Below are 23,005 nucleotides of genomic sequence, written 5' to 3'. Positions count from 1 at the left end.
CCCCGGGTGCAAATCGGAGGAGAACCACTGCCATGCATTACCATTCCTGGGGTTAATGGAGTGCACAATTTGAATATTTTTCGAATAATTCGGGGTAATGGGTGTCATGCCTGCGGTAGAGCTGAGCAAGCACCGACGTTACTACGTTTATGTAATATATAATTCAATATAATTAATCAAATCGATATAATATTAGAGAAAGGACAAATGCATCAATTAAAAATGTCACTTAAATTCAAAGAAATTAATTAACAAAAAATAGACATATATAAATGAATAAAATGTACAAAAACTGGCAACCAGACAGGCTAAAGCCACCAACAAGTTATGAACCATATATCTGCGCGCAGTGAAAAGTGTAAAAAAAGAAATTGTAAAGCGAGAAAAGTACACATGGCGAACATGAAAATGCGGAGAAATATTTTCCGCAATTTTTGCATATCTTGCCCAGGACGCGAGCGGCAACCACAAATCAAATAAGGAGAAATGTCGCCAAACTTTTCAATTCAACTGTCAATCAGTTTGAGATAGTGTCCGGTCCAGACTCCCGACTCCTGAAACCGAGTCCGCATCCAACTGCCGCTCAGGCGCAGCGGCAACAATAATGACATTTATGCAAAGTAGCCACCGAGGGGCGACTGCGGGAGCGGATCGGAGTGGAGTGGAGGGAACTGAATTGGATCCATCGACTGGGGGTGACCATCGCAGGAGAATCGACGAACCATCGGCGAAAACTGGTCACCTTTTGCCATAATAATTGCACTTGCATTGCATGCAAATCAAATTGTCATCACGCTGCATCTTCTCAGGGCGCAGGATGGGTCTTTGTTGGCCGTTGCACTGAGCAAAAAGATCAGTACAAGGTGGTGCTAAATATTGGTACATCAATAAAAAGGAAGAAGACTCGTCAGTGCTGTAATTCAGAGCACTTTGCTTTGGTTACCAGGTATTGCATGGTTTTTTACTAGTTTTCTTTCAATACCAAATTCTGAAAATACGTTTCTTGAATGTCATGTGAAATAGAACGCTCAATAATTCAAAATCTTTTCCTAAGTATGCAAGTTGCTTTCACAAACTTATTTTTTTCCAGTGTGATTTTGGACTTGGGGTTGGCCCAGGAGCGGCTTTTGCTTTATTGGCCCCAAAGGATAGACTTCTGTCTGTCTGTCAGTCAGTCAGTCAGCGGATCGGATCCAAAGCAAAACGTTGCCGAATGATCGATGACAGAGTTTGTGTTTGATTGAAAGCAATTGGTGGCACCGTCACTTGGTGGTGGCCAGGTTCCAGGTACATTTTCCACAGCACTCGCCTCGTTGTGGGCGCACATCCGGTTTTCAAATAGCTTTTATCCATTTTTTAAATATTTCTTTGGCCACAAAAATTATGGTCGTTCATAATTTATTGCGCTGGCTTCTGCGTTTGCTTGGACGCCAAGCCGGCTAACAGTGCATTTTGCCATAGTTTTGTTTACGATCTTTTTGGCTTAGTTATGGTGACAATTTTTAATTGTTTCGAGACTTATGCTGGCATGCAAGCAGATGGATTGATGGCCTGCTGTACCTCTCCTTAAGAAGAAGAAAGTATCCTTTACTTAGGGTAATCGTAAGAGTAAGCACCAAGTACAGCAAAATTATAAGTGTAGGCACCAAGAAAGCATGAGGAATTAGCCTGGCCCCGGCTAAGATAGCTTAATGCACCCTATCCATATACAGAGCCTAATGCGCAAAACATAGAGGTGCAAGGCAAATCTGGCTAACAAATTAATTTGTCATATTAACAACCGCATAAAGTCACACGCTCACCACTACCACCTACCGGCCGTCATCATCATCGCCAGCAGCAGGAGAGGATTAGGAGTAGCAGGCAGCGGGATAGGGAGCATTTGGTCTCTAGGGCTCGTTGACTAAACAAGTGAAGGCTTACGGCCACAGACTTGGAATCGGAATCGGGCCGGAGCAACAAGTAATGAGCCTCCAGCGGGTAGAGCTTGTTGGACTGCGGGTATACTGCGAGGCATTTCGTAGATTTTTTAATTGAAAAAACATGTTTTACGAGCGTCGCTAACCACGACAACGAAACGATGACTACAATACTACAACTTTGCCACCAGAAACAACTGAAGGCGCAGCAGATGACGCTGTCGTTTGCCGAGATCTGCGCACTTTTTCATCCTGAGCAGTGCAGTCTCCATTCGCCGGCTAACAAGTTGCATTTAAGTACCTGGTTCTCTGAACATGGCTCAGAACAAACGGCTCACGAAATGAGTGCTCAGGGCAGGGGCAAAGCTCTTCTATTCTCGAATGCGTTATACATTAGTCGCTGCATTAAACGATTGTATTAATAGAACTCTGAATAGGGAGAATGGAATATCTTAATATAATATATTGGGAGTCTCCGATATTTTATATAGTATTATTATTAAACTCTTGTAAAACTGGTAATATTAAAGAAATAAGCATTCTCTTTTGACTTTTGATGATAAGACCCATAAGGCCTTAGCCATAAATATATTCCCCTGTCCCAGGCCTATCGGCAACAGTTTAACCTCAAGCGTAACTTGACTTCCTAAGAGACTTATCAAACCTCCAAGTTAATTGCCAATTCTTAATTAAAGGCCTTTAAGCAGCGACGTTGCATAATCTGCAGAATGTAATTGCAACTAAGTGCAAGGCAACAAGCGGAAAATTGAACTTCGGCGAGAGCATGGTGAAGACAGAGCAAATCCGCCAAAGAATTAAATAAAAGTGCGGCAATTAAACGCAACTCGGACGGCGTTAATCGGCGCGCAGTTGCTGTGAGAAATGCCAGGTGAAAAACGGCACACGCATCTCCATCTCTCTCGAGATGGAGCCACCAGATGGAGACGGAGGCTGCGGCGGTGACACTTGGCTGGCCAGAGAATGGCGGAAGATGAGGCGGCTGGGCTTAGGTTTTGCACGGAGAAAAATCTGCCGAATTTCTCATTACTTACTATAAGATAGGTATTTACTAAACTATGATCTTTGGCTCAGAATAGACTATCGTAAGTCGTTTAAAGTCACTATACGTATATTATATTCTATAGAAGCCTAAGCTACCTCGATTTTTATCACAGTGCAAAGTTAAAGTTGATGGGGAATCAGGAAAGAAAGAAAGTTTGGCTGTGTGACCCGGCTACTGAGCCGTTGAAAAATGCACGCAACGGCGAGAGGAACGCAGAGAGATTTGCGGGGAGAATGTGGCAATGCAAAGTAAGAGCCATAACTGAATGCAAAAATCTGGCAAATGGTAATAAAAATTAAAAATGCCGAGAGTGGAAAGCTGTTTGCGTCTGTGCCCCTGGCTGCCCCTGCCCCTGACTCTGCCTCGGCTTCTGTGCCTGTGCCTGTGTGTGTAACTAACGGATAAGCCTTGCAAAATTGACGCTGACAAGGCTTGGCCAAAGTGGCCAACGTTGCGTATGCTTAATCTGCCTATTTACATCGTTGCCCCCTCGTTCATTTCTCGTGTGCGTGCAACCATTGCCATGCTGTGACTATCATTAATTTTTCATACTCATAATCATCATCTAGTCAGCGCTGAGCCGCGCACTGGGATTTCCTCTTATTTTTTGGTGTCAAAATGTTGTTTCTTCTTTCACATTTTTCACGCGATTTATGCACATTCTGCCGGTCTATCTTTCTCTTTCGCCTCGAAACCCATTTAGTGGCCATCTCCTGGACCCCTGTTATTTACTGTCGAATTTCTTACAAGCGGCCAACATTTGGAATGGCTCCTTTTTTGGTGGGGTGTTGATTTTTTTTATAAAAAAATTTATCGAAACTCCAGGATTCTAAATGGATTCAAATTGGCTTATTTCACGAAAGATTAAAAAACTACTGTGCATGTAATCCATCGATATTTTCCGATCTTGTAAACGATGTAAATTCTTGATCAGCATCAAAAACAGAGTCTATATATTTACCCACTTTTAAAAATAATAGGGCTGTATTTGTATATTTTTAAATTTTAAACTTAATATACTGATTTAATACCCTAAAATAAAAACAACACCAAAATCTCTCCTAATTGAATCGAATGCAATTTCGGCCAAGTCATGATCGATTTTAAGTTTAACCCCATGATCCGACTGCCAACTAAAGGTTAGACAAACTTCGGAGCTAACTTCCTCTCTTGTTTAAAAATATATCAAGCTCAAAACATTTTGTCATATACAACTGGCGGAAAAATCTCTCATGTGCCAATTTCCATTGTGTGTTGACCGGCAGCAAACACTTGGAGTTTTTACACAAGTAAATAAATGGCCAAGAGTGGCGGCAATGGCACCGGCGGAATGGCGCGGAATGTCCTAAAAGTGCGGCAATAAAAGAGCGTAGGTCTGGACCGATTCGACGAGTAGAGTCAAACGAAATCGTTAAATTAGTAGAAAATAGTGTGAAAAGCGACGGAGGGCGGGCGGCGGAATCTGTTAAGTAAGAGAAACTTTAAATGGCAATGGATGGATGGATGGATTGTGGACGGCTGAATGCTTGAGCGCTTGTACTACACAACCGAAGACAGTTTAATTACGGCGTGAAGTTGCGCACCGAGTCCGTTGTTTCGACCCGACCCTCCCTGGGCCCTCGTGCTGCTTCCCTTCCCCGCACCGAGATGGGATTTTAATGCAAGCGTGAATCATAAAACGCTTACTTGATGTGTTGGTGTCACTTCGGGGCGAGTCTTCAAAGCCTTGAAACCGAACCCGAACCCAAACCAGAGCCCGAATGCGAGAATCCGACCTAACCTAGGCCCAAACCAGGTGTACCCGAGTGGGTGCCGGTGCCCATATAATAATCCGTTGCGAATCTGGCCCAAGAACTGTGGGTCACTGAGAAAGAGCTCTCGTGTTGGGCTGCTCATGGGGCTTGGTATCAGCGAGTGGGTTGGGTCGTCTCAGGTGAGCGATTGCATTAGATGAAACCTATTTATTTCAATTGCCAGTTCTTTGTGTCCATTGACAAATGGCTTTTGAGTATAATAGAGATAATTAAATAATTAATTTATTATTTGTATTGTTAAGTGTATGTATAAGTTTTTAAGCAATATAAAAGGAGCTAGAAAACTTGCAAATAACCCCATATTAAAACTCATTGATTAATTACCAAAGGCTTCAGATCGATCCTGTCTTTCTTTTGAAGCACTGCTGTCACAAAATGCGAAAATGTTAACCTTTGGCCGACAGAATCCTGATTAATATGCCATTAATTTGGCAATGACTAATTACTTTGAGCTACGACCTGGCTGGCAAGAGCTTGCTATCGATTAAAATTGGCTCTGAACACAGGACCTCATGCTGTTTACATATCCATTAAAGCCGAGCTCCATCGGGTCGAATGATCAACTGTCCGGCTGCTCATTAAATTAATAGCAGACGCAAACAAAAAAGACTTGGCTCATTAGATAGACTCCCAGCGATAAGGCGGGGGCCCCTCCGTTTGATCGCTTTATTCCAGACATCGGCGCATGCCGGCTGCATTGCTCCTGCGCCATTAGCGAACTCAAGCGGTGGTCCACCAAGCAAGCCATTTAATAAAGTTAGCATTTGTATAATGTCTTGTCAAAAATTTATTGGCATTTTTGCCAATATTTTGTCGGTTCAATCTCCCGATCTTCGCGGTGTCCCACTCTCCGCATTGATCTGTTCCGCGATGGCAATGTTGATTTCGATTGTGATTGCGATCTCAGGCACGCTAACCGAATGCCGCGAATGGAGTGGCCTGTGGTTGCTGGTGTCCACTTGGATCTCTTGTACAGGGTACACTTGTAAAGTATACTTGACCAAGTAACAGGAAGACTTTGGCACTTCCTCCTCATTACTGATACATTCTAGTTATTTCTGTTTGAATACTGAAATTGACTGAAATTGATTCACAGATTTAGAATTTTATTTTATAACCTACTTTTCCTATTTTTCATTATTCTATTATTGACTGGGTATTCTTTTGTTAGGCTATTTTCTTCTTCTGTGAATTTTCCAGGCGATCGTTCGGGTACAATTAAAACACCTTTTTGCCATATCTTTAACTGGTAATATTTGGCAATCGTTCAGGATTTATGAGCTAAAGACTCTGTCCAACTTTCGACTCATTCCGAATTGATTAAATTATGCAAATCTGGCGGTGTGCTCACAAGGCAAAAATTGCAACTGTGACAAAAGGCGTTGCCATGCACGCTCGCCTGCATTTCCCTGTGATTCCCACACCCCCAAATAAACCAAAAAGCCCTGAAAAAGACCCAGACACGGCCAAAAGCAAAGCAAACCAAACCTCAAAAATGAATTTCAGTTCCCTAATTTCCATCAAACGGCGCTTTGGTTTTTGGCTTTTTTGTTTCTTTAGTTTTTGCCATGGCAAAAAAGATTCTCATGTTGTCTTTTAGTGGATGTCGTCTTGGTTGTCGACGTCCTCGTCTCTTAGTCACAGTCATCCAAATCCACATCTACATCGTCATCGTCATAGTCATTGCGATTTCTTGTGAGCTGTTGTTGGCGGCGTCGGTGGATTTTCAATTTCTAATGTAGTGCACGTTACGCCCTGAAGGGATTTTTATTTTATACCATTTTTTTCGTGTCTCTTGCGGTTTTTATTTATTTATGCCAGCGTTGCTGGGGCCGAAAAGGCACAGTGGGTTGCAGATAGCTTATTAAGTGGCTGATCATTGAGTATATTATCCTGGGTCACATTGAAGAGTAGATATAGTGCATTTTTGTGGAATAAAGTTGGAATGGTAAAGAATACTTTGGTGAAAAGTACAAGTCTTTATGAATTAAGCGGTCTTTACAAATAGAACAGCCTACAAATTCACCACTTGTTTTAAAAATAACAGTTTTCTGTTCTCTTATTTGGATTTAAAGTAAATTTCTTCATATTTAGTCTGATGTACAGTCATTAAAATAGTACAAAACAAGAATGCAATACAATAAGTGCTTTATTCATAATAATATTTATTGATATTACTGATAATTTCTCTTTGTTTCTTAGCCGATAGTCTGAAACAGAAAATGATAATACTGGCGAGGTTTAGTTTTCTCCTTTTTTAATATTGCGGAATACATAATTGATCCTTTTTCTATAAAATCTTCTTTTTGTAAGCTAATGTTTACTCCTTCATCATTTAAGCCTTCACCACTGTGCCACATGAAGCTTACCGCGGAGTCCCAAAAACGTCATTTGATGACAAACTTCAAAACTTGTGCATGCAATATGCCATTTTTCGCCCTCTTCTTCTTTCCGATTTCTATTGTTGGTCGCGAGGTGGGTTCGTTGGAGTTTTCATGATTGCTTTGGTCTAGTTGCTGGTGGTGGTGGTGCCTTTGCATTGGGCTTCGTCTGGTGCTCTGGTGGCGCTGGTGCACACTTTTAGTCATCACCATGTCAGCGACAACGGCATCAGGCATCAAGAGTTCAGCCCGAATCCAAACAATCAAAATGATATGCAAATATATGTAAGAGTACCGCTACGAAAAAGGCGTGGGTTAATTGTGACTTTATCATGCGGCAAACGGGGCAGCAAACGGAGGAGAATCGCAATCGAAAGGAAAAAATCAAATTTATTACAAATTTAAGCATAGAGACCGCGAACAGCAATGGCGACGGCGATGGCGATGGTGATGGCGATGCGGCGAGTTATAGATTTCGTCATACCCGTAGTAGTAACTTTTGCCAAGGCGAGACGTGAAAATTTGAAATAAACCTGTCAACGAACACCAACGCCGATCGACATGGTCCCCTGTATGTATGTTGTGTGAACTACGAACCCGGGGACCAGAGACCGCCTAGTCGGTGGGTGGGCGGCGCCAAAACTAAGCCACCAAATCGCTTGGAATCACATAAAACACATTAACACGGGGGCAGCCCTGGGAACGGAACTGTGACGCGACGTTCCTCGCCGCTCATTCCCATAAAGGCGCCTCGCAGTCCCATAGTGGGTTCCCAACTCCGATGCCCTGCAGTTTACCAAACCGTGCGGAATTCAATGCATGTACTGGGAAAAAAATTTTGAAATCGGGCAATGGATCGACCTTCTAATTCCATATTTTATATTATTATATTGTTTTTTCAAAATTGTTACAAGTGCTAATTCCGTCACTTTCTCTTAGGTACTCTTTACACAAACCCAAAATATTGCTAATAAATGATTATTAATAACGGAATAACATTTTATTAGACATTTCTCCACAGTGTACAGTCTAGCGGAACATATGTACTGATGGACCAGTGATCTCCATGTCGATCAGACACACAGTTCCTGTCTGTAGAGCAGCCGAAAGCCGCGACCCACATACTCCGAGTCGGTTCGGAAGGGCAGAATGATGGGTCCTGCGGCGGTGTCCCTCACGGTGGCGTGCACGGTGTAATCGTCGCTTTCCCGGCCATCGTTGAACCGCTCGCCACACAAAGGCACCGAGTTGATGGCTATAAAGTCATCCGGGCAGTTGAAGATCCCAGCGCCCGCCTGGCCATCGGAGATCAGATCGTTCTCGGCTTTAAAATAAACAAAATTCAAGGCAAGTAGCTGTGGCTAATAAAGCTACTAACCTTCGTCTTTATTGACGATTTGAAAATCGGGCTGATCGCCACCCAATTGCTCGGTGTTATAACTCACACTGCACACGTTCTTTAACCTCGCCAGGCAGATGGCATAGTTGAGATTGTTCTTTAAGGGGAATCACCTTTGATAGTATGTTATAATTACTGTTTCAGACAATCTTACGAAATATGTGGCTTCCCGGTTGTCCACAATGGACCCATCTGAGTCGTAATTGAAGGACTTAATGAGTCCCTCTCCCTCCGTGAAATATTGAAGGCAGTTATTTGGGGCCAGGTCGTCGTCCACCTGGGTTACCTTTATGTTGAACGAACGCCCACCGCCGGAGACTTTTAGGAATACCGATAGATACACCTTGCTCTCATTTGAGTCGCCGACATGTATATAAACTGTAAATTCTATATAATATTTTCCGATGTTTAATATCTTTCTTTACTTACTGTGTTGGCCCGTGTTAATGCCACAGAGAACGGGTATCTGGAAGTTCGTGTTGTGGCCCGACACTATAAACTGATCGTCCAGGCAATCCCCATTGGTTGGACGACTTAGCTGTATTCCAGAGAGTTTTAGTGGAGACTTTTGCTATTGCAAAAAGGGCACACCCACCTCAAACATCTGGAAGTCCAGCCGCAGCTGCTGGACCCCCTTCTTCACGTTTATTATCAGCACGCATATCATCATTTCGCGCACTGCATTCGGGTAGTTGGGGCTCTCGAAGTAGAGAATCTGCTGGCTGGTCACATCTCCGCACCCGTTGACGACTGGAAGTGAAAGATGCCGGATGTTAGATCTAATCCGAATCGATCTGATCCTGGACTTTCACTCACACACACAGCATACGCCCACGCCCTCGGCACAGCTCTCGGTGGGAATCCCCCCGAGGCTCTTGCACTCAAACTCGTGATAGCAGACGCCCTCCATGCTCCGGATGTCGCCCATGGACACACTGCACCGCGTGTTGGGGAACTTTATCACCTCGAACAGGCTGAGGAAGCCCTTGCCCTTGGAGCGAGGTGCATTGGGCTTTTTCAGTATCAAATTTGCCTCGATGGGCGAGCCGAAGAGGAGGTTCTTCAGCGTCTGATGGGGCTGCATGATGGACGATTTGGTGCTGGTCGGTGGCAATGGAGGCACTGGCGGTCGCATCGAAGGCTTCGGACTGGGGCGAGGACCAGAACTGGGACTGGGCTTAGTCGGCATGGGCATCATGGAATCCGTTGCTGGAGGTGGAGGGGGTTCCTAGAATAAGTCGAATATTTGATGCTTAAGATTGGTCTATATCCTAACAGGACACTCCGCCTCGTTACATACCTCTGTGGGTGCGGATGTGGGACGCACGGGAATCGTGGGCTCCGGCTCCTCAGCTTCCGTGGGAGCTGGTTGGGGCGGCGGTGTAGCGGGCGTTGGAATGGGCATGGGCAGGGGTGCCTCCGTCGCAGCCGGGGGCTCTTCCTCCTGCTGGGCCAGCTTGAGCAAATGGAAGCCCGGCTGATAGCGCATTGTGTACTGGTAACCAATGCCTTCCATTATCAGGCCCCCAGGGCGGGATAGCGAGTGGCCACGCCTGGTTCTGCGCAGATCGGCCATGGTCACAAAGTCGGACGCGTTTCCAGCGGCCACGCCCACATAATAGAGCGTCAAAACGAAAGCGCTTATCAAGGCATCGGAGTGTTTTAACAACATTATTAACGGAACTTCACGCGGCGACTGTGGCAGATGTTGCAGTGGCAACTGCAAATTGCCGCCATCGCATGTTGCTGCTGCTGCAGCAGCATCTGCAGCACAGAAAGAAAAATTGTATTAATCGTGAATGGAGTGCATCGAATTATTTCCCCTTTTAATACCGTTTACACTCATATTTTGAGATCTATTTATGGAACAAACTGTGTATTTGTGGTCAGAAAACGCGACATATTTGAAATATATATATTTTCAATGGATATAAATTCGGTTTAGTGTACTGCTGCTCGAGTGGCATCTTTCTTTGGCTTTATTAGAGCATTAATTGTCGCCTTTCGAGCATTTTTCAACCTTCACTTTTGCAGCCACAATCAAACGACAAAGTCACGCTACTCTGATTGCACTTGTGATGCTGCTGCTGCTGTTGCTGCTGTGAGTGGAGTTGCCGTGGGTAACAGGGCAACAGGTAAATGTTATGCCAGCTATTTCTGCAAGCTCTTTGGGAATTTGTGTTAATTTTAAATGAGAAATTAAAAGGCCTGAGTGCTGCCGGCCATAGCTAGAGCCATAAAAAACAGGAGGGAATGGAACACACTCCGACGACTTGTGAAAATGTTAGACTTCATTAGCAGGAAGCCACGTTAAATGCTAACGAGAATATCAAACCCATCAGAGTCGGGCTTTACTTTCGTTATTAATAATCCCCAACGACAGCAATCACCCATCGATTATGCAAATGCGGTCGATGATGTCTCATATTTGCCAATACGGATCGCATTTGCAGTACTCGCTCTTTCAAAACAAAATCGTTTTAATTGCAAAATCGGAGAGCACTCGACGTGAGGCTGAAATCGAAATCATTTAGTAACTCTTTATGCACACACGATTAAGTGCATCAGCATCAGCATCGGCGTCAGCGTCATCTCGGCGCAATGATCATCACAGCCACATGCATCATGCACAACAAGGTTAAAATTGTTAATTGCCGGCACCAGAAATTGGTATTATTATGCATCGCAGCGGCAGCAGCAAGTAACTGGCAACTGGCAGCCACAGCCTCCCAGCTGCAGTCACCAGGCGTAGGCGCCTCCAACAGTTGGCTAAAAGTGACTATAAATAATTGCGCACTTGACAAATAAATGTGGAGAATATGATGAGACAGACGGAGAATATAGTAAAGATTCATTTTTTGCGAGGCGACAATGCGGGCGTTTAGTTTTAAAGATTATCATTATGAGTGGTTACTCGTAATGGGCGACTGGGGGCTGGTCGGGGGGCGTATTTGGAATTTCGTGATTGATGCTCAGCGTCTTCCAACCGAATTCGCCAGTGCAATTAATCATGATCGGGTCTAGAGTCTCCATATACTTAGCATACAAGCACAATCAATTATTGCAATGCAGTTGCATTGTCTTGAAATCACAGATTAATTATGCCCCGGTGAACTGGAAAGGTGATTAATGGGAAACCAATGGTAGAAAGAATTAGTTTCTAGACTAAATATTGTGCAGATATTCTTAGGTAGCTCAAGATACCTACATTCCCTTGAATAAAGCTTTAGCTTGAGGTATTACAATAGCACATTTTTTATTGTAAACAAATATTTGCAACGCAGAACCTAGTAGTGGCTCAAGCCTCTTCTGCGAATGGCTCCACTTGCCAACTCGCTTCACCAGTACTTTATATGTTTACAAAGCACTCCAGCTTCTGCTACATCTCCAAGTCCATAAACGCAGCCGCGTCAGGTGAGTCTGCCTCGCAGTCTGCCTGGACCACAAACCAATACCGAATCTATAACCAAACAAAAATCAACCCAACCCAATCCCACCACACGTAGGGACCATTCCCGTCCATTAATTGAATCAAATCGAACGTTACGCATGCGTCACGGCGGAATGATAAAGGGAGCCGCCGCCACCGCATCCACCACATCGCCACGCCATCGGATGGACTGGGAAACCGACTGGGAAAGCCACTGGAGGAGCCGCCGGGCGATCCTCACACATGCAGATGATGATAACAACGATGAGGCAGACAGCATCTCCAAGTTTCCTCCCCAGACCTCGCCCCGGTCCCTGTGTACACAATATTGTTATAGCTATTACTTCACTTTATATGTTATGTTATGCATTTGTTCGGGGCAAAGTGAAAATCGCAGTTGGAGCGCAGGAAACTTCTGAGTAAGGGGAGCGGGAAGGGTCAAGAGGAGGCGGAGTGGCGACCAAATCAAACTGCCTGACCATCGCGAGTAGTGGCTAAAGCCCACTTAATTGACGTTTAGTGGACACTCGAATGCAAATGCCACAGCGGCTAAAAAGTTCCAAGCCGTACACTAAAAAAAATTCACTACTAAGAAAACCCAGAAATTGAAATCAGACAACGAAACCTAACTTCGGAAAACCAATTTTTATATACCCTTAAATAATAAAAATTAAGCATAACTTAGGCAAAACATTAAATTTAATTTGGAAAACTAGGGAAAACATTTTTGTGCCTGAAATGGATTGGTTGATAATCATAACGTCTAGTAAACTGACCTTGAGAAATATTTAGTTTTCCTAGAGTGACCTTTGACATTGACATTTTTCGTTTTAGTATATCAAACCAAATGAAGACCAAATATGCTTCTATGTGCTTACGTAAAGTTTAACTGGTCTTCATTTTTTTGGGACGGACAGCTATATCTGTCTGCATTAACCGATCACATTTTTTTTCTGAGTGCACCAAGCGAGTGTCGGCGTGGTGGAAGCTGCGTGGATTTGGCAAACGCGATTCTCATCAGCGCTACAAGTAGTCTTCCTTTCCGAATCCGAATGCTCTGGGACTGGGACGTTTGGCCACATTCTAATGCCCCTCGTCCTCCTTCCAATGGCTGGCCAACGATGACGTTGATAATGAGCACGTTGCCCAGTTGCCATTCCTGCCCATGATTTCTGAAGATGCGACTGCAGCAGCTGAAGCAGCGGCAGCCAGACATCATTACAATATAATTGATGGGTTATAGCCGACTAACGGTAAAGCCAAAATGTTTCCTTTTTTACTCATTGGACTTGGAGAGCCGTGGAAGCCAGTTTTCGGCTTGGAAATAATCATTGTTCCGCTTGACAGCTGGGAAGTATGCGTATGGTCTTAGCGTATGAATATGGAAAATGGTTATAATGCTACCAAATCGGGTGGTTAATGTGACATAGAAAACTACTTGGGATTGGACGGCGCTGCTTGTGTCTGAGAAGGACTTCTTAGTCTTACTTGGTGAATAATTTAATGGTAAATAACATTTTCAATTGATGAAGATTTGTCAATATTTTATAGTTTTTAGAAAATAAAAATCCAAACCCCAAAAATCTCAATATTGTTGTCTGTCTATCAACCATTCCCATGGCAAGTTAAGGTCGAAAAACGTAGCAAAAACTTTCCAGAACAGCCTCCTATAAGCCAACTCAACCGATACGGCAACCGTTTTTTTCAATAATCACGAAAAACCCTATTCATTTCAATGTCATTGAGCGCTCGAACAAAAAAAAAGCAAAAGGCCAAGAGCACTGAAATGGTATCTCAAAATTATATCTGAGTCGGAGTCTGCATCTGTAGCATATCGAATGCAAATTGAAGCGTTTAAGCAAAAACACCAGAAATTACACCAAAACATTTGCGGTAACCGCATTTTTTGTGTTTATATTTTTTTGCGGCCTTAGCCATAATGCCGCCTAAACCGCAGCTGTGTCGGTTTTTTTACCCTTCTTGTCTTCCGATAGGCTGCACGCACCACAATGGAGATATGAATGAGGATGTGGATTCGCGGGGACACGGAAGGAGCGAGTGGAGGCCAAAAAGGCTGCATTCGTTTTGCCATAAATGGTGCGTTAATTAAATGTTTTATTAAATAACATAAAGCATCAAGGTTCAGCTTAGAAGGTACATCAAAATCCTTTAATATATAACAACTATATTATATCATAACTTTTATAAATATTTTATATTCAGTTTTAGTATATTTTTAACATTTGCAGAGTTTTGTAGAGTATTTTGGATTTATTAACCCAGATATAATTAAAGAGTTCTATTAAATGAGACTTAAAATAATTATTTTAATTAAACTCTATCTATCAAACGATTTACTTAAATATTACCATATGTCCATGAATAACTACTTTACCATACTGCTCAAAGAATGCATTTTTTAAGTTATAAAATAAACTGATTAATGCAAAAATTAAGGGAGAAAAGATTAATCAATTTAAGGCTATTATTCGGCTATTAAATTTTATTAAAGACAATTTCCCCAAATTGTAGAGCAGAGTTCCCAAACATAAGTTTTGAAACTTAAAGTAGGGCCTTACGCAGTGCTTCTTGGCCACTACCGATATTTTGGGCTAATCTTCAACGGTTATTTAGCCTTGGGTCTTTGATTTTTTCGCCTGTGCTGAGTTTTTCGGAGCCAGGCATGCAAAATTAGGACCGAAAAAGGGTGCCAGGCGGAAGCCGTTGCAGCTCTTGGCCAGATTGTTACCGTTCCGCTGTGGCCGTTGGCCGTTGCCTTATTGGCCATTTCTTTTAGCCGCATTTCGTACACTTGTTGGCCTGACCTGGAGCCTTTGTTTCGGGGACTCCAGAGTGCGTTTATCTTGCGGCTGGACTCCTTTTTTCGGGGGTCTCACACACTCCGGCCATTGATCAAGCCCCATAATGAGCGATAGCTGCAGTGGGGCCTTTTTTCGGCTTGGGCTTTTGTTTGGTCCTGAGATTGAGAGCGGTATTTTATGCAGTAATCTATTTTTTCGGGTTTCTATGTTACGTATCTGGCGGAGGCATTAAGCATCCGCGTATCGCTCGCTGGCTGCAGCTTGTAGCGGCATTTTTTGTTTGTCTCCTGGTAAATTAAACTGTTAACTTGCCATGTTTAGCTGCCATTGTTCGACTGCAGGCTGCAGCGGCGGGCAGACATTGTTTTGGCCGCCGCGGCGCTCGTGGGTTACATATGTCGAGCGAGGATCGAGCGAGTATCCGTATCTGTATCTGCATCTATATCGCTATCTAATCGCTTTCTAATGGTCTCCGTCGACCATGGCGATCTATGTTAGCTGTCAAGCGGCTCGCTTGTTGGCTAAATAGATTTTTTTTCCCCCTGAAACATATTAATAAATTAGAAAATGTTTTTCCCGCTCCGCTTGCGTTTTTTATATTTTTTTTTCAGCTGGCCTTTAAACTTTAATGCATGGAGAATTGCATGTTGATCGCTCGATTCGGCCAACCTTCAAAATTAAGTTGTCTTGGCCGTTTGTGTTTAATTACTAGCTTCTGGCTTCTATCTGCGGGTGAGTTTTTAGCCAGCTTAAGTAATTAATTGCCCTCAGAAGTGTGATGAACTTTAAGCGCACTTTGATAGCGAACGGATCGATTTACGGATTGGAATTATGCAGACGAATTTCCACTCGATGGACGCGCCATAAATCACCTGATCGTGAGAAAATCGTAAATTTCCCGATAATTGAATGTTTCCTTCTGGGAGTCCAGAAAACTCATGCATGGCTAATAAACTCATCTGCATCTGGCTGTTTTACCCTCGAACTTGCTCCGTCTCCGGCGGAGAAATATTACCTCCAATATGTTAGAGTCGTACATCAAGTATTTAGCAACTTTCTAACCATCCGCATAATAAATTGAATACATCAAAAACTATAAATAATGACCAACAACTGCGAGAGCCGAAAGTTCGTTCGCCGAAATGAAGAAATTTTGCCAGAATTTCGGCATTTGTGCGTGCGGCTAACCCGAAAACGAAGCCTCAGCCGAAGGCGAAGGCTAATGGCCCCCAAACGACCGCAACGACAGGCATTTACAAACTTGGCCAACTGCGTGCGACAAGTGCAGGTAAATGGCGATGGCTCCACCCAGGCAATCCCCTACAGCCTGCCTTAATCCTGTGAATAGGAACTGTTCCCTATTCAGATTTTTGGCTTATATTATTAACTAAAATTTATAATTTGTATTATTCTAGACAGAGAGAAACCTAAAAGCTTGTTTAGTAATTCTTAAAAAAATAAATGTTCTCAAACTTTTATCCAATTCTCCTTTAGCTGCAGGTGTAGAGCATCCAGTCGACTTACCAGACCGCATCAGTCAGTGGATGAGCCACAACCCAGGAGATGACCGCGACCAAGACGATGGCGACGCATGACAACAACAACAACAACAACAACAGCCACGGCAGCAGCTACATCAGCAGCAACATGAGCAAGCTCAAGAGCAATATCAAGGCAGCAGGGACATCAGGGACACGAGGAGGAGGTGGGATGGGGATGGGAGTCGGGACAGGGCAATCGGCCAAACTGTTAGACATGGTGCGTTGTGTGCCAAGAGCTACAGCTACAGCAACAGACAGCCAACAGACATCGGACAGGCAGCAGGCAACAGGCAACAGGCAGCAGGCAACAGGCGCAAGTCAAGTGAATGGCCAATGACCACCAAATTGGCAGTAAAGCATACAAAAATAACTTGAAATGGTCAAAAGGTTAACAAAATCAGGCAGAGAACAAGAGGAGACGGCAGACAGTGAGCCAGCCAGGATGCTGCAGCTGCAAGCTCAACATGTTGCCAGCATTCCGTCAGGGGCAGCAACTGTTGCCAATGCGCCACTACATACAGCGATGCCAATGGCAGCGGCAACGGCAACATAATCCCCCAGCCAGTGCGCAACGAAAAAATGATTAATGAGTTGCCTCATTACTTGGCGAAAATCAATGTCTGCGCATATTCTGTGAGCCAAGAACCCGAAGCTGGGGCCAAAACCTGTCGCAGCCACTTGGCCATGTTTCTGTTGCCGTTGCCGCTGCCGCTTGTGTTGCCGTCGTTCGTTGTCGCATAATAAATCGATCATAATTCTCAGCCGAGGCTCAAATATCGCATGTGTCGACGCTGATTTCGATGCCGCTGTTGATTCTGATCTGCGACCAGCGACAATCAGCTCCTGTCGCACACGACGACAGCGGAGACGGAATCAGCAGCATCGTAGCCCCTGGCGCACAGAGAGAAATAATCATAGACTTTTTGTCTTTGTAAATAAATATAATAAGAAAATGAACAGAAATAGAGATATAATAATATCCCGCTTTAATAACCTCAAACTAAGAACATTTTAGTGTTTTTAAAATTCTATTTAAATTCGAATCCAAGAAGCAGGAATCTGATTTTAACAATTTTTAAAAGCTTAGAATAATAGCTGTAAGGTTAAGTACAATCTAAATTCACTATTTATTAACTGTTCTATGGTAGTCTAGTTACTTTTTTTTTAGACTTTTTCCCAAAAACCCCCTCAAGAATTCTCGCTGTGCATCTGGGAATGATCCCCGTCGATCTAAGCTTCGACGTGCCCCTTTGCAATGCCTTTTTTGCTTTTAATTGCAGTCGCGCGCCTGGGCAACTGGCATCGCATCTGGCTCTGGCAAGCCGACTGATTTTATTTATTAAACTGTTGACATTCTGGTTGGCCGACGCTGGCGCCTTTGATAGCCATCAGTCGATATCTGGCCGATATCCAGCGAGAGAGGAGTGGCGCCTGCGACAGTTCCGATTTATGGAGACCTGCATGTTTAACGGACTCCACGGCCATGTTGTGTCTTATTGGTGGAAGATTCTCTGGCCCAAGGACCCCGTACAAGTAATGTACATCTATCTCAGGTTCGTTGAAAAGTGAAAGTGAGAAATCGTAAAACTATTTAAACAATGATAGCACACACACAGAGCACACTCAACCCCGCTCAGGCCTGGATTATTATTATCATTACACAATACTATTTGTTCACAGGCGGAGAGACAAACGTGGTGCCTGGCCAATAAACCGATGCGATTGAACTCTTTATCGCTGAGCTATCAGTTATCTGCGGCAACTATGTAAATATTGTAAATCTATAAAACCGAACGGCAGTGCCAAATTGAACTTGTGGAAGGGAGAGCTCTAGAATTTATGGCTCCTTTATCGGATTCCCCCGAGTGACTGGTTAAGGTTTACCTTTCCCACATAGAACGCGTATTTCCCGGTATCTATGACGTTTTTCCTAAGGGGGGGATTGTAATAAACGGAGACCGAAATATTAAAGTCAACAGCAGGGAATTGTTTGCGGTTGCCCTTGCACATTGCTCTTGCTGTTGCTGTTGGTGTTGCGTGCTGCTATTGTTGGTAAACAAGTTGAATGGCATTGCAAATGCGCGACAAGAGATGAAAGAGTCTACTACACGGAAAATGAACTGACTTAAAAACTCAATTTTAACTGGTATCCAAAATATAGTAAGTCAATTTTAAAGTCAATTACCAAGACACTATATCCAAGCCTTTATCAGCAAGCGACTTAAAAAATATAAAAACAATTATAGTAAATTTCAATTTGGTTTGTTTTTGTTGCACCAATCTGGACTAAAACCCACAAACGTCTGAGTCGAGTGCACGCGAGATAGTTCGTTGATTTCCTCTTAACTTCCTTGCTGATCGATCATTCAATAGTACTTAAACTTTATATAATCTAGCTTGGATCGGAGATGCTTACAACTATTTGTTACAATTTCGATTTAAATACATGGTTACAAGATAAACAACAGTTTAACAACTTCAAACTAGCTAAATAGATTACTTTAAATAAGAAGACATTTACAGCATCAAAATTTAATTCACTTAATCTTCATAATGCACATTTTTATGTTCTGTGTACTGCTACTGCCAACGGCAGTTTGATTGTTATTACCAATGAATGAATGCAGTGGCCCCGAAGATTTGTCTGCCAGACCGACTTATGAGTTTCCCTCGGCAGCTCCCGACTCCGGCTCCAACTCGAGCTGCAGTCGCAGACCCTGCTGCTCCTGCTCCAGCTTCAGCTCCTGATTCACTGCCCCGAGGGTTGTGGCAACACATTTTGCGGCTGGAGCTGCAGCTTCTGCTGATTCCGCCGATGCCATTGTTCCCACTGCCCCACCACCATTCTGTGAGTGTGTGTGCCTACAGGGGGTGTTTATGTTGTGTGTTGGCCATGAATTGGCTGCGAACAACATTTCCGTTTTGGCCATTATGTGGCGCCCACCCCGCAGATGGGCGAGAATAATGACTGGCGGAGACAACTCCCCGTTGACGTTAACAATTTCACACTTTTCGAAGGAGTGAGGGTGGAGCAGCTGTTGGCTGGCAAAAGGATTGCCCTTGCAATATCCTTGTTCATTTCCCTTATGGTTTTATTGTTGATGATTTATTGATGTTCCTTTGTAATCCGCGCGAGGGAGACTTTCCATAAGCTTTTTCCGAAACACCAGAGGGGAACAGGAGGTAGAATTTAAAGGGGTCTGATGACAGTATTACATTACAACTTTAACAAGGAATTTTTTGATACATTTTTAAAAACAATGTATGATGAGAAATTTAAGAAGCAATATCGACAATCGATGTCTAAACATCTATGTATCTGCACTTAGGAGGACTAACTAAGCTTTTAAAAACCTCCTCGAACCTTTCGGAATACGTTTCACATATGTACATATATGTACGTTACCTGTATATAGTTCTCTGAAAAATAAAAGTCGAAATTTTTAACTTTTGACTCGAAGTATGGTTGCTCTTGAGTTTAGCACTCTGTACTCTTCACAATTTCAACACCTTCAACACCGGACAAAGCTGCTGCAGTGCTGCTACTGCTCCAGCAATTGTGCATTGTTTCGGGTATCCTGGCAACGGGCAATACATAACTACATAAATTAACGGACCACTGTGCTCGGGAATGGGATGGCGCAGTGTCGACAGCAGGAATCGCTACCAGTTCCTCAATTGATTTTCAAAACCACTTTGTTGGTGGGCCCCGAGCTCAGAGGCAAACGGACTGCCGCACTACTGGACAACCGACAACGGATATCGAACATTTGAAACAATGGACAGCAGGCAGCATAACAAGGGGTATTGTGTTGTGTGCACATATTGAATGAATTGCCTTTGGCTTCAGCTTTTTCAGTTTTTTCTGGGACTGCAGCAGGCTTCGATTGGCTTTGTCCTGACCGAGGAAGCAGTTTGAGTGCAGGGACAGGGGGAGGGAGCTCTGGAGCAGGCGGGAGCCAGTGAAATCAGAATCGTATCAATTGAAACCTGTTTCGATGTCGCTGTTAACACATGTTAACAGAACGTCGCCAAATTGCCACACACAACTTACACACAGAAAGAGATGCACACACGGTTCAGTTTATTAAAAACAGAAAATAAAACGCGTATTGAAATCAAAATTAGAAAGAAAGATTGAAATACATATAAGAGATGCAATCAAAGATCGAGATCTGATCGCCTGTAGTAGGCTATGGTTTTACCCGCCACAGCATTTTATAACTCGGCTAAACATCAAAGGCATATTATATAATATTCAAAATTTAGTTTGAAAGATCCAAACACATTTATGTGGGCATAGTAAAGGAACATGCCCAATCTGCAGAATACAGCACTTGCCCAACTGCAGGGTGTACCAGTGGAAACTCAGCGGAATGAATCGCATCTCACCAATTCGTCGGCCGAGTCCAGGCTTAGTTTTCTGAAGCGCTTCTTTAAGATCGGCAAAAAGCCGCTTATGCTTCCCTACAAGAAAAAAGGGAGCGCAGTTTCCTTCGATGGCGAGAATGAGGCCAACACATTACCTAATATATTTTCACGAAAGAAAGCGCCTGCGCCTCTCACGGGTAAGAGATTCTTCGGTTGACCGGATTCGGGTGACCGCTTTAATCCTAAACCATGGGGCATTCTTGGAACTACTAAGTGTTGATCATTGAACATTTGACTTTTACAGATAGAACATTGTCCTTTATAAATAATCGCGATCAGTCAACCTCCATGGCAAATCCGGTCCCGCAGAACATGCCGTTGCGCATCACAAAGACCAAAATGAGCTTCTGGAAACGGTTGTTCCCCCGTCAGAAGAGCCAGCCCAATGACGAAACCCCTAACAAGGAGACGTGTGCCGGAAACGAGCCTGAGGAACTGCAGCAGGTGCAAATCGATCCGGAGAACCAGTCGGCAAAGGACTTAGAAGAACCACCTCTTGGTGAAAGCCAGGAGCAAAACCTGCCTGAGCCAGAGCGTGTGACTGCTAACACGTCCATGAAAAGTGGATATCTTTCGTTTGGGGCTAAGCCGGAGGATCCAGAACCCAATCCGCAAACATCCGAAGAAGTTAATCTGCCAATCGACCTGAAGCCAGAGCGTTTGAAGCCCAAGACGCCCATGAAGAGTGCCTATCTTTCGTTTGCGACTGAGCCGGAGGATTCGGAACCCAGTCAGCCAGCAACCGATGAAGTCATTCTGCCAATTGACACGGAACCAGACCGCTCGAAGCCCAAGACGCCCAAGAAGAAAAACGCCAGGGATATGTCCGAGGAACAGATTCTAAGCACATACAAACGTGACATTCATCCCGCTGCGGCTGAGCCACAGGATGCGACACCCAATCAGCCAGTTTCCGATAAAATCGATCCATAGGACATTGAAGGACTTGTTTTAGCATATGCAGTTCACTGCCTAAAAACCGAAAAAAAAGCTTTTAAGAATTTCGGACGACAATTGACGACCAAATCACATGAGTCCCTTAAATTTTAGTGGCAAGCCTTAATTCATTTATCCTGATAAGTAAACCAATCCTTTTTTGCCGTCTGTGGGTTCACAGAGTTCAGTTAAATCGGTTGTTAAAATATGGACACCGGGGGCTTCGAGTTCCAGAACGAGTTTTGTGTCCTCAGTTACAAGCAGTGGGGTTAAAGGGTTCCGCATAAGCCAGACAAGCACAGGACAACCCCAAGCAATCCTCGAGGTTTTCACTTTCCAGGGAAGCCCTATAGTGAGACACCCCAAATCTGCTAAATGCTGTAATGAGAATTTTATTGTGGGTAGGTTTACCTTGAAAGGGTGATAATTATTTATTTTATTTTTGGGTTTTTAGCTTCTTAAATCGTAATCGTAAGAATTCCTTTTGCTTAAATTCCAAAGCTTCATCAGTACTCATTGGCTGACAATCTATCTCAAAATTTAAGCTCTTATAAATGGTTTCCAGATCTTGAGACTCGGCATTTTAAGTATAGTATTTTGTCTACACTATTGGCACGGTTCTACTTTACAGTAACACAATAGAATATTACTTTACATTAACAAAACAAAAAACATTTAACTTTATTAAAAAAAGGAAGACTATATAAGAGCAAAGATCTTTAATATACACTTTAACTTTCCTTGGGTATGAAAACATTTTATCAAGTGGTGGTTTCTATATACATGTTTATGTACCTCTGAAACCGGGAAATATTATTCAACAGATATTCAACAGTTGCTTGCGAGTAACCGGGATAAACAGCTGTGGTCTGTTTACAAACACCGAGCACAATCTGCGCATACTCCGGAACAGGCTTCAGATGGTAAATATTTACGTCGGTCAGACGAAAACAAACACTTGTTGGAAACCGCCCGGTAAGTGCGGAAAATTTGAGATAAACACGCGATATGCGCATGTCCTACTTCGAAGCAGCTGTTCTCCGAAGCTGCTGCCCAGGGTGGGTGGCAAAAGTGGGTCAAGTGCCCAACCCCCCACTTTAATTTTCGCAGATTCCCATACATTTATCAAAAATTTCGATACACCACCACTAAATTGAACTAAAATAATATACTTAAAACATTGTGTGCACATAACCGCTCTATAAAGTTCGGTAAATACTTAATAAATAATTGTATTTGCGGTGGTTTGGTCCAAATGCAGCCAACAGA

The 23,005-nt window shown here is 43.5% G+C and overlaps 2 protein-coding genes across 2 annotated transcripts; one reads left to right on the top strand and one right to left on the bottom strand.

Annotated features, from left to right (window-relative positions):
• Positions 1–8,250: 8,250 nt before the first annotated feature.
• On the bottom strand, positions 8,251–10,248 carry LOC108084321 (uncharacterized). The gene is made up of 7 exons (XM_017180483.1): positions 9,877–10,248; positions 9,393–9,804; positions 9,172–9,326; positions 9,006–9,114; positions 8,731–8,954; positions 8,556–8,673; positions 8,251–8,501 (listed from the first exon to the last, which is right to left on the bottom strand). Exons 1-7 carry the CDS (start codon positions 10,246–10,248, stop codon positions 8,251–8,253), a joined length of 1,641 nt encoding a protein of 546 aa, XP_017035972.1.
• A 10,325-nt stretch (positions 10,249–20,573) lies between these two features.
• LOC108084331 (probable serine/threonine-protein kinase samkC) lies at positions 20,574–21,929 on the top strand. The gene is made up of 2 exons (XM_017180492.3): positions 20,574–20,937; positions 21,045–21,929. The coding sequence occupies exons 1-2, from the start codon at positions 20,682–20,684 to the stop codon at positions 21,731–21,733; spliced, it is 945 nt and encodes a 314-aa protein (XP_017035981.1). The 5' UTR covers positions 20,574–20,681; the 3' UTR covers positions 21,734–21,929.
• Positions 21,930–23,005: the final 1,076 nt, after the last annotated feature.

Source organism: Drosophila kikkawai, chromosome 3R, assembly GCF_030179895.1.
Source record: "Drosophila kikkawai strain 14028-0561.14 chromosome 3R, DkikHiC1v2, whole genome shotgun sequence".
Lineage (NCBI taxonomy): Eukaryota > Metazoa > Arthropoda > Insecta > Diptera > Drosophilidae > Drosophila > Drosophila kikkawai.
The sequence above is the reverse complement of the archived record's forward strand: the minus strand, read 5'-3'. Positions and strand labels throughout refer to the sequence as shown.

What these genes read in the sequence shown, in the direction of transcription:
- LOC108084331 (XM_017180492.3), top strand. Translation starts at nt 20,682, where the DNA reads ATGCCCAATCTGCAGAATACAGCACTTGCCCAACTGCAGGGTGTACCA. An exon ending in AGCGCCTGCGCCTCTCACGG is followed by an intron (nt 20,938 to 21,044) that starts GTAAGAGATTCT and finishes TGACTTTTACAG; the next exon opens with ATAGAACATTGTCCTTTATA.
- LOC108084321 (XM_017180483.1), bottom strand. Translation starts at nt 10,248, where the DNA reads ATGTTGTTAAAACACTCCGATGCCTTGATAAGCGCTTTCGTTTTGACG. An exon ending in CATTAACACGGGCCAACACA is followed by an intron (nt 8,955 to 9,005) that starts GTAAGTAAAGAA and finishes TAGAATTTACAG; the next exon opens with TTTATATACATGTCGGCGAC. An exon ending in ACCGGGAAGCCACATATTTC is followed by an intron (nt 8,674 to 8,730) that starts GTAAGATTGTCT and finishes TTCCCCTTAAAG; the next exon opens with AACAATCTCAACTATGCCAT.